Source organism: Heterodontus francisci, chromosome 13 (assembly GCF_036365525.1).
Source record: "Heterodontus francisci isolate sHetFra1 chromosome 13, sHetFra1.hap1, whole genome shotgun sequence".
Classification (NCBI taxonomy): Eukaryota; Metazoa; Chordata; class Chondrichthyes; order Heterodontiformes; family Heterodontidae; genus Heterodontus; species Heterodontus francisci.
In genome coordinates this window covers 98,767,887-98,780,075 of record NC_090383.1, presented here as the reverse complement: position 1 = coordinate 98,780,075, position 12,189 = coordinate 98,767,887, and the positions used below count along the sequence as shown (strand labels likewise).

The 12,189-nt window shown below is 42.1% G+C and overlaps 1 protein-coding gene across 18 annotated transcripts in view; it reads right to left on the bottom strand.

Moving 5' to 3' along the window:
* LOC137376532 (CAP-Gly domain-containing linker protein 4-like) overlaps positions 1 to 12,189 on the bottom strand; it is a 373,251-nt gene that overhangs the window by 232,758 nt on the left and 128,304 nt on the right. For all 18 annotated transcript variants that reach the window (XR_010976270.1, XM_068045264.1, XM_068045256.1 and 15 more), the window contains one exon: positions 1,987 to 2,223. Coding sequence is in view for 17 of the 18 variants with exons in the window: in XM_068045264.1 (XP_067901365.1) it covers positions 1,987 to 2,223 (237 nt within the window). In the remaining variant the exon portion in view is untranslated. The remainder of the gene's footprint in view (positions 1 to 1,986; positions 2,224 to 12,189) is intronic.

Genomic DNA, 12,189 nt, shown 5'->3' with positions numbered 1-12,189 from the left:
CGGTAGAAGTTGATGGTTTCAGTCTTAACTAATGTTTGGCTAGAGAAAACTGTGACTAATCTATGACTGAATGTTGCATAGTTTCACAACATTGGCTGTGTAGGAATCAAGAGTTGGTGAGAGATAGAAGTGTGCGTCATAAATACACATGCGGAAGATGACTTCGGGGGTGACTGTCCCTGCCCTTTCGCGAGTAAGGTAAGGGTGCCATGCTCAGGATTACGAGCCATGGCCAACAGCGGAACTGGCAAATTTTCGGTGGTGATGGCAGAAAAGTTAGAACCTTGAGGGACAATGGCTGCTTACAGGCAGATAATCCTATGGGAAGAGGATTTGCAATCCTTTAAAACACTCATGAGGAAGGCAACAGGAAACCACCTCATGTACTTTTTCCTTAGTCATATTGCTGATTTCTCATAGAAGTTAAAAAATGGGAGGCTCTTATGAGCAACTGAAAGGGAAAGCACAGGACTGTGAGGCGTGGAGAAATGAGCAGAGGACCTGCCCTTCGGCAGATCACCACTACACAGATGAGTAAACGGATAAGGCCAATGACAGAACCTCAGGGGTTTCTGAGTGAATGACACAGTGATGGGAAGAGAAACCATTGGTGGAGATGCTCTGATTACAATCAGGTAGGTAAGCATTAGAACCAGTTAAGGGTAAACCCACTGAGCAAGGCAATGGATTAGAGGTGTTAGAGGAGGATGGTATGATCAACTATGTCAGAGGCCGCAGAGAGATGGAGGAAGAGTTAGAGGGTTAGATGATCACATTCAGTCAGAACAAATACAATTTGCAATTTGGTTACAGCCGCTTTACTGCTGTGGTAGGGACAGAAATCTGATTGGGAAGATGCAAACAGGGATATGCACAAAAGATAAGCACAGAGCTGGGAGACTCAACTCATTCAAGGGCTTTGGAGAGGAAATGGAAGTTCAAAATTGGCAGAGAGATTGCAAGACTGGGATTTCTGAAGGGGAAGGTGACAGCAATTTTGAAAGGGATGGGGACTACCTTAGGAGAAGGAACTACATACAATATCAGCTAGTGTAGGAGGTCCAAAATGGAAGTTCAGTGGACAGCAGTTCAGTCGGAATGGAGTGAAGGGATCAGGAGGTGGGTCTCATGGACAAGATAATCTCAGAATTTTTTTTTAAAGTTGAGAGAGATGGAACAAGATGAGGTGTTTGAAGAAGTGGAAGATGCCAGAGGAGTAGGTGGAAAGAGACCGTGGCGTGCTTTATTGCTAAGGACAAACTGAGAACACATACACAATGATACACCTTAGTAGCATCTTCCCCTTTGTAAGGTACTCCCATCCAGTGACCAAGTGAACACTTATTCAATATATTGGAATATTGACTTAAGATACGAAGTTTGGAATTTCAGCGTAATTGTGAGTAGGCCTCAATGATCTCCTTGTCCTCGGTCACACTGACCTACTTGTTGTCAAGTAAAAATATGGATATTCAAACTACTTACATATTTAATAATTTTTGAAAACTCCTAAAATCAGGGAACTGAGAACAATGGCCCTGGAACAATAATATAATATTGCAACAGTTGTAATAAACAGCTAATAGCTGGAATAAAACATTTTGCTACAGGAAGATTTGTTTTGACCACAATTTTTTATTTATTATTAGAATTTGGATATTATGAGATTCTCAAGTCTTGCATTTTAATTTTCATTTTAGGATACAAATTGTTTTTCTTTTAACAATATTGTCCAAAATTCATGCCTGATTTTTATATCCATTGATTTAATACTTTTATTCAGGTACTGATGTTACAGTGTTTATCAAATTCACAGACAGACACAGACTGACAGACAAGATTAATATGATAGAGAATCCTTACAGATCTCACTAAAATGGCAAATGTTATACAAAAGCACACATATAGCAGCGAAAACTATTGTTTGCTACTCAGTTTAAAGCATCAGTAAGCATTAATCTACCCTCATGCTTATTCATTATTTACCTTTTGCCCTGCAATCATCACTCTCTCTCCCAGCTTCAGGCCCAGTGACATTAGTAGTGCCTTGCCTGAGATGTGATCATAGTTTGTCAACATGGCTTTTGATATGTCGCATGTCAGCGGTAATGCATCCAGGAGCATCTGCTTCAGTTCTTTGGCAACTGCTGCTGCCTCTGCCATCTCTAGGGGCATATCCAAGGGGTCAGGAACAATATCAGCTGGCATCTGCCCTTTATCATTCTGTTCGGGAAGAGAGAGGGATTATTAATAACTGTAACTAGTAAAGTCATACAGAGGTGTGTCCCTTTGAAATACTGAATTTTGCTTACAGCAGTTAAACTCACAAGTACAATTCACAGCTCAGTCATATTTTTCAAATATAAAGCTGGTGTATGGTGCCAAAATTCTAACGGCATTCCATCGATGGATGGTGCTGTAATACAAGATTTTGTGACGAATTAAATCAGATCCACAGTACTGATTATGTCAGTAGTCGAAAGTAAAATTTTGTTCGATAACCTGATGGGTTCAAGTTGTTTCATCAGCCCAAAAAGAACACTCCATTCTCATTTGTCTAATATGGCTGTACTTACAGAACTGTCTTGAGGTAGAATGAGAATTTCAAGATTGCATTTTAAAATCATCTCTACACAGCATGAGTGCTTATCACCTGATATATTCTGCCTACTCTGTTGCCAGTTGTAGCACTGTTCATATGCCACATCATTCACCAGACACCTCTAAAATCTGAATGCAGTGAAAATTGTCAATAAAATTAAAATCAGCATGATAATCCGAATTGTAAGAACCATGTAAATAATGGAATAAAGCTCACCAAGGCTCCTTCGACAGCACCTTTCAAACCCACAACCTCTACCACCTAGAAGGCAAGGGCAGCAGATGCAATGGGACCACCACCACCTGCAAGTTCCCCTCCAAGCCACACACAATCCTGACTTGGAACTATATCGCGTTCCTTCACTGTCACTGGGTCAAAATCCTGGAACTCCCTTCCTAATAGCACTGTTGGTAGCCTACGCCCCAAGGATTGCAGCTGTTCAAGAAGGCAGCTCATCAGCACCTTCCCAAGGGCAATTAGGGATGGGCAATAAATGCTGGCTTAGTCAGCAATGCCCACATCCCACGAACAGATAACAAAAAAAAGCAGAAATGGATGACTCCTAAAATGAATGTTTGATAAGGAGCACAGAATTATTTGGAAAGCAGCAATTTTTCAGCCCAAGGAAGGTAGGAAGATATCTAAATCTGTGAATAACTGTACCACCACAAAATAACTGACATCAGGAGTCACAATCCACACCGCACCCCCCCCCCCACCCCCCGCCCCCAACCACCACCCACTTCACCCCAATGAGGACCAGAATGCCTGGAACAGACAACAACTTGCACCTGCCTAAAAAGTGATTTCATGCTCACCTTTGCTGATACTACTTTTTTATTTCAGAATTATTTAATTAACTGAATTTAAATTCCCAAGTTGCCAAGGTGAGATTTGAACTCATATCTCTGCATTACTTCTACAGTAACATAACCACTATGCTACCGTGCCCCATTTTAAAGTGAATATTAATAGTTCACCAATGTGATACCCCAACTTTCTCTTGTCAGCAGAACAAAACTATTGTCACAGGTGTTTTTTGGGGGGGAAAAAGTAAGCATAATTAAAATTTCCCACATTTTATAAAATAATTTAAACAGTGGGAATGTAAAACCAATTATTATTTTACTTCATTCGTCCATGTGAATTTATCTTAGGCTTTTTACCTAGTACCGTATTGTCGATTTGTTCAGTAAAAGAAACATCTAGCATGTCAATTTGGACTCCAATTGTTACCTTTTTATAAACAGTAAACGTCAATGTGATGTTGTTTAAAAGTTAATTCAATTACTTAACTGTACTAAGCTTAGGACAAGTAGTTCTGCAGGTTATACAATAAAAGATAATTAGCAGATTATACAACGTCTTTCGTGAAGCACATATTCTATGGCCGTATATGCGCAAATATTTTAGCTTATTGTAGTTCAAATATCATTTGAATACATCAATCTGTATATAAGAGGCTAGAATTAATTAAATTATTTTCACTCTGTTTGCAAAAATATCAATCTAATCTTTATTTCCAATATTATTACTTACAGCCTTCTATCAGCTCACAACACTGGTACAAACATGTTACTTCAGCTATTGATACATAACAGTGGCTCCTACTCATCACTATTACTGTAACACTATCAATACCATGATGCAAAATTGACAATCACTAACATCAATATTAAAATTACTTTGTATACATATTGATTCCAGCAGTGAAATGGTACACTGTAGCCGTCAGTCCTTTCAATCCTAACACATAGTAGTGCTTCACACTCGATTCCAGAAGACGCTCCAACTTTTTCTCCTGCCCTTTCTGACAGTACAGTTTAACAAGAAGCCTTGTTTATGAATAATGCCTTTGAAAAGGATCTGGATAAATGAATTGGCTTGAATGATATAAATATAATAAAATATTCTGTAGAACATAAAAGTAGAAACAGTAGGTCAGGCAAAATCCTGAGATAAACAGAGTTAACTGGCTGAATTTTAGCACCCAAAAAGGGGTGGGTTGGGGTTGGGTCAAATGATGAAATTTTCAACACTTTCAGGTTTAACAGAGGCAATAAAAGGGACAGGCAACCATCCCACTTCCAGAAGGTGGGTTTGCAGTTAAAATATTTTAATGAGGCTGGTAGTCTTTGATTTCACCTACTTTGTAGGTTTTACGGTGGCTGGCCAGGTTTCCAGATCACGGAAGGTACGTGAAGACAACTTGGGGGAGACGGTAAGTGCCTTTACAGCACTGCTTGTAGGCCAAGAGAAGCAATCCCAAGGCCCCCTCAAGCTCCTTCCCCCCTCCATACAAAGACCACCAGGTTGGACCCTCTCCCCCAGGGTAAGGAATAGCAACCTGCCTGGTATCAAGAATCAGACCTCATCAGAATCAGACCGTCCCATCACACACACCCCTCCCCCACCCCAAGGTCGTGGATTGGACCTACTTGCTCCTACGGCCTGTTCCAAAGTCCTCCCCACCCAAATGAAAGCCAAGCTTGTCAATGTTAAGACTTCATGCGGGTAGATTTCCCATCCAAAATTCTGCCCTCTCTTCCCCACTCCCATATAACCTTCCCCTGCTAATATTCAGGTCTACATTTCAGGTTGTTGACCTTTCGTCAGAACTGGCACATGTAGAGGCAGCGAAAGGGAGAGGAGAGGAAAAAGGAAAAGGGAAGATCTGTGATAGGGTGGAAGGCAGGAGCAATTAAATGAGAAAAGGGATGATGGTGTATGGCAAAGGGGATGGTAATGGGGCAAGTAAAGAAACAAAGAAAGGTGGGGATGTGGTAGGGAATATGGGATTAATGTAGGATTAGTATAAATGGGTGATTGTTGGTCTGCACAGACTTGGTGGGCCGAAGGGCCTGTTTCAGTGCTGTATCTCTAAATAGAAATAACAATGGATCTAGAGGAGCTGTAAATGGCAATAGCAGAATCATAACCGGCATCTGCTGTCCGAACAACTGGGAGCAGTGGTTATGATGAAAATTGTAGAACTCAACATTGAGTCTAGAAGGCTGTAAAGTGCCAAAGCAAAAGGTGAGGTGCCGTACCTCAAGCTTCATTGGAAGAATGTAGGAAGCTGAGGACGGAGAGGTCAGAGTGAGAGAAGGTCAGAGAATTAAAATGATTTCTTTCTCTGATTCTCTCTTCACAGATGCTGCCTGACCTGCTGAGTATTTCCAGCATTTTCTGTTTTTATTACAGATTTCCAGCATCAGCGATATTTTGACTCTGTAGAACATGACGGTTGCTGAACTGCTGATAATGTGGAAATGTCAAGCGAAGAAAAATAATGACATAAATGTCAAGGATGAGAAAAAAAACACATTTAGCCAAAGTTCATTCTTCCAGCATTCTAGTTCTTCCACTGTAATATCCGGCTGCCCTTAACTTATCTAATTTTATTTTACCTTGTCTGCCAAGTAGCATAAACAAAATATAAAATTTATTTTTCTCTCATTTAGATTTACACCCTCTCCTCTCTCACTTTAAGGAATACTCTGGATCTAGCTTGAGTATTTAACATTTTATATACCATCACCCTTAACTGCCTACCTCCTAGATTAAATGGTTTGGGGCAAAATTCGATAACCCTGAAAATGGGCATGGGGATCGCCAGGCAGGATTAAACTGTGTTCGCTCCTTCCAATGCAGGCAGCACATAAACTTCATGCAACCTGCAAATTTAAATGATGGCAGCATGCAGCCCAGTGCTAAATGTGCTGTTGAGTGGTTACATGCCTCAGCAGGGGGTCCAAGTTTGTGTGATGCCAGCACCACTTAAAACTAGCTGGCACTACTTAAAGCCAGCCTACACCTTCTAAAGGAGAGGGGCATTCCAGCTGCAACAGATGCTGAAAGTGGCTGGAAAAGATATCCTGATAAGGAAAAATGAATGTGGCACTCCGGGGTGGAGAGCATGCTCCAAGGTTCTCCGACTTAGCACTGAAGACCTTGGTGCATAAGGTGGACAGGAGGAGAGGGGTCCTCTATCCACAGGGGATCAAGAGGTCATAGAGTCATAGAGTTATACAGCACAGAAACAGGCCCTTCGGCCCATCGTGTCCGTGCCAGTCATCAAGCACCTATCTATTCTAATCCCATTTTCCAGCACTTGGCCCATAGCCTTGTATGCTATGGCTTTTCAAGTGCTCATCTAAATACTTCTTAAATGTTGTGAGGGTTCATGCCTCTACCACCCCTTCAGGCAGTGTGTTCCAGATTCCAAACACCATCTGGGTGAAAAAGTCTTTCCTCAAATCCCCTCTAAACCTCCTGCCCTTTACCTTAAATCTATGCCCCCGGTTATTGACACCTCCACTAAGGGAAAAAGTTTCTTCCTACCTACCCTATATATGCTCCTCATAATTTTGAATACCACAATCAGGACCCCCCCTCAGCCTTCTCTGCTCTAAGGAAAACAACCCTAGCCTATCCAGTCTCCCTTCATAGCTGAAATGCTCCAGCCCAGGCAACATCTTGGTGAATCTCCTCTGCACCCTCTCCAGTGCAATCACATCACTCCAAAGCTTTGCAAAGGCAGTGGGAACAGATAGCTATCACTGTAACTTTAAGTAGTGTAGCCCAAAGGCCCTGAATGCAGAGCTGCAAGAAGTTCAATTACCACGCACAAAAGGTCAAAGTCAGTGAATTCAGCCTCAAATGCCATATCCTTAGAACTGAACTACTCGCCTCACACACTTCTCCATGCACCCAGACCCACTTTGCTCACGCATGCTTCACATTCGTAGTTTCACCTCACCCTCACACACTGAGCACTGCTGCAAGCTTCACACCCACATCTCACAGCTTGCACATATTGCCAGCTATTCAACCATGACAGGCACACCACTCAAATGCAGCGCACTATTCTCTCTGAAACACTTCTCCCTCTCTTGCAGGACAAGGTGGCGCAAAACCGCAGGCAACAGCAGCTGCTAAGCAACAGGACACAGGTATGACTGCATATCCTCACCCCAATGGAGGAGATGGTGCTTGCCATCATTGGAGCGGCCATGACTGAGGCTGTGGTTAGCAGTGGGGTTAAAACCCTTGTAGATGTCAGTATGCTCATACCTAACCCTCCTTCTCATATCCCACTTCACCCTCACCCCACAATAACCTTTGATTGGGGGAGCTTGTAAACCAGACAGGTTTTCTTAGATTTAAACAAGAAAGATGGAAGTTTATTAACCTTAAACTCTAATTCGGTTAACAACTATGAATATGCAATGCGAGCAGGCTAGCATGCATACGCGATAAACACACATGCAGATAGACAGAGAAGTAGAAATAATAAAGGGGAAAAGTCTGAAGCAATAGCTGGGGTTTATTTACTGAGTTCGATGTAGAGTCTTTGATTGCAGGTAAATCTTGCTGTTTAGTTGGGGCCCAGTGGACGCTTTCAAACTTATTTTGATGTAGGAGTCTTGTCTCTTAAGGTTTAAGTGTCTTCAGTGGATCTGAAAATTCCTGAGAAAGACAGAGAGAGACACACACAGAGAGAGAGAGAGAGAGAGAGAGAGAGAGAGCTAGCCAGGGAGAGGCTCTCTTCTTCCAAGGTCAGTTGCAATCTGACCCAAACTGTTCTGTGAGCAGTTTAAAACCAAACTTGAGCCACCACGTTAGTCATGTGACTAGCTGATTCTTAACTAACTCCCCTGCGTTTTTGTGGATTCTTTTCATCTTAGTAGACACCCAGTCTGGTGATCAAAATCCATTTGGATTAATTGGATCACGGAGCCATTCTATTGTCTCTCCAGGCAACTGTCTCTTAGTATGCAAACTTTTCCAGCCACTGCTGATCTCTTTAAGCAATTCATCTCTTCAGTCCAGCGACAGTTTAAAATTAATGTTCATATGATGAAATTAATATGCCTCATTCTTGGCAGGTGGGGTCTTCATGACAGCAACCATTGTGCTCAATATATTGTGCAATTAATGGATGATAGATACTTTGAGAAGTAGTCTGTGACAACTAAGAAATCATCCCCATGGACATGTAATAAATGGGAGTAATTTTGGCTCATGAATGAGCGGTTCCTTTTGCTGACTTGGCATGTTTTCTTGGTATGCCTCGCACTGCTTCACTGTTACCTCAAATGTCGTTGTGGATGCCTGGTCAATAAACTGTTTCTCTGGTCCGATCAATGCCCATATGAGATTGGTGTAGTTGTTACAGGATATCACATCTCAATGTTTCCAGTATGACGACATGTTTTCCGATAAAACCAACTCCCCTGGCTAGATCATGTTCGTCTCCGTATGCCCAAAATTGTCTCACGTGCTCATAGACATCCTGAATCGAGTCTGGCCATCCTTCTTTTTCGTGTTCTAAAGAAGTTGTAGTGTTGGATCCTTCACTGTCTCAACTTGCAATTGTTGACAGTTCTGCGGCACAAAGTTCATCAGATCCAAATGCAGTACATCCTCTAGCTCCACTTCTATCGGATGGACTTGTAAATCGATGTTTACTTCTGCTTTCTTCGTTGGATTGGGTAAACTGCTTAGGATGTTGGACATAACCATCAGATTGCCAGGTTTGGACTTGCCTGACTGCAAGATGCATGCTCCTAATCCTTCCTGGGATGCGTCCACTTTGAGACTAGAATAGACAGTTCTCCTGCCTCCGTCGTAGCATATGTTATATCATTTCCTCTCTAGCCAAGTATACTGAAAATGTAACCACACCTACTTAAAAGGTGTACTACAACACTTTCTACTTGTTAAAGTCAGCATGGAATGGGCCATACCAAAAATGTCTTTCCTCTCCACGGATAATGCCTGACCTGCTGTGTGGTTTTACCATTTTCTGTTTTTGTATCAGATTTATAGCATTTGCAGAATTGTGCTCCCTATTTAATTTCATACCTTGTCTTGAATATCAAAGTAATTTACTTAATTTCAAAGTTATTTTGAACTTCTACAGGTATCTTTCACCCATAATCTGTCTTTTCTATCCTTCCTGAACATCCTCTATTTGTTCATACTGCATTCATGGTCATCTTCTAGAGTTAGCCTTATTCCTTTAATTCACACATCATCAGAATTTTTTTCTCTTATAATACTTCCAACTCAAGCATCTTATTCCAAATATCATTCTGGCATTCATAACATACACAATTATTTGTATCAATCATTATTTCTTTAGTTTGTTTCATCTCTTATTGTTGACTTTACATGGATTTGTTTCTGTTTTGTTACTCTTTACCTCCTTTTGAACATCCTCAAAACTTTGCTTATCCACAATTAGTCATGCCCTTCACAAGTAGTTAGCTAACCACTAGCAAATGAGCATGAGGGGGTCTGGATGATGTTTAGTTAAGGCTGAAAAATACATGCTGTAAAAGTAGGAGCACAGCACCACGGAGTGATACAATATAGATATGTACCTCTAAAAGTTGCTGATTTAAGTTCTCCCTGTGTCTGCGTGGGTTTTCTCCGGGTGCTCCGGTTTCCTCCCACAAGCCAAAAGACTTGCAGGTTGATAGGTAAATTGGCCATTATAAATTGTCACTAGTGTAGGTAGGTGGTAGGGAAATATAGGGACAGGTGGGGATGTTTGGTAGGAATAGGGGATTAGTGTAGAATTAGTATAAATGGGTGGTTGATGTTCGGCACAGACTCGGTGGGCCGAAGGGCCTGTTTCAGTGCTGTATCTCTAATCTAATCTAAACTACACTACCATAAGAAAGCACCACGCTGAAGTCAGGTGGTTCACCAGTCAGGCACAATAAAGGAAAAGTCATCACCTTGTTTCCATCGATATCTACTAATCAAATCAAGAGCAATTATAAACTATAGAAAGAGGTGACTTAACACAGGGCTGGGAAGAATAACTTAAAAAATAAAATAAAAAGCATTAAACATTTCAATATACAGCAAAAGTTCTGTACTCAAAAAGCTTATTTGTGCTTATTCTGTGAGAATTGGCTGTGTAACATAATTCATCTGAAAATAAAAGGATTCTGACATCTTCTAAAACTCATCAGACAACTTAATAAGATAGAAGCTGGAATCTCTGCATAGCTTTGTTAGCTGCATACTACTCTATGAGAGAGTTTGAATGGGGTACATTTCAATTCAAAGAAAATAAATGTTCACAGTCTATAAAACAGCTTCGATATATGGACGGCAAAATTTGGCTCTATAGTGCTGGTGGTTTTGGCCCTACGGCAGCCAATTGAGGACAAAATGGTGGGGGTCCATTCCCAAACAATTCCAGAGCAACCACGTTGTGTAGGTTGATACACGGGCATCCTGTGCACATGCCAAAAGTATGCAAAGTGGACAGAGCGTGACATCAATCAGCGACTAATGCTGATTTGACACCCAACCTGCCATTTTGGGCCTCGCTGCTCCTCTTAATGCCCTCTCCTAAACACGCATAGCTTAACAGCGTTCAGCACCACAAAGGAACCACCACCAGCACTATTTAAAGGCATCACTATTCAAGTGGCAGGTGTGGTATTTTTGACTATCTACTTGCTGCTGCAGAGTTAGTGGAAGCACCAACAGTGTCATTGTAGGAGTTGACAGAAGTTGATTAAGTCAGAAGGGAGTGATGTTGGTCATTTGGAAGGAGTTGTGTGCTTTTGAAAGGCCTCTGAGTAAACCACTTGCTCCTAGTCATGGGAGCAATAGTTGCAGTTGCTCCTGGAAGGTAGCTGGGGCAGAGGCAGCAGAGAAGACAAGCTGCTCACAGAGGTAGGAGAAGGGCAGCTCTCAGCAGGAGAGCACTTCTCCTACTTCCGCCTCAGCCAGGAGAAAGGTATTCTGTGGCTGTGATACATCAAGGAGGTGGTCACAGAACTGTGCCACCCATTCAAATCAGACCAGCAGCCTCAGAGCAGGGAGAGGATAGTGTTGCCAATGGTTATTGTGGCCCTCGATATTTATGCCAGCATATCCTTCTAGGCTGCAGCATGCATTCGCCAACCTATCACAGTTCTGTCCATCGCTGCAACAGGGAGGCCACTGAAGCCTTGTACACCAGAAGACGAATCTTCACTGTCTTCTCTCCAAGCAGAGAGAAGCAAGAGGAGCAGGCATGTGGTTTTACCAGGATAGCGAGCTTTCCCATGGTGCAGGTAACCATCGACTGCACACATATGGCCTTGCAGGCACTGCATCTCATCAGGTAGATGTATCATAAGAACATAAGAAATAGGAGCAGGAGTAGACCATTCGACCCTGCAAGCCTGCTCTGTCATTCAATGCGATCATGGCTGATTTTCTACCTCAACTTCACTTTCCTGCCTGCTCCCCATATCCCTTGATTGCCTGACAGATCAAAAATCTATCGATCTCAGTCTTGAATATACTCAACAATGGAGCATCCACAATCCTCTGGGGTAGACAATTCCAAAGATTCACAACGCTCTGTGAAGAAATTTCTCCTCATCTCAGTCCTAAATGATCAGCCCCTTATCCTGAGGCTATGCCCCCGCCCCCGGCCACCCAGTGTTTTAGATTCTCCAGCCAGGGGAAACAATCTCTCAGAGTCTACCCTGTCAAGACCCTTCAGAAACTTGTATGTTTCAATGAGATCACCTCTCATTCTTCTAAACTCCAGAGATTAGTCAGCC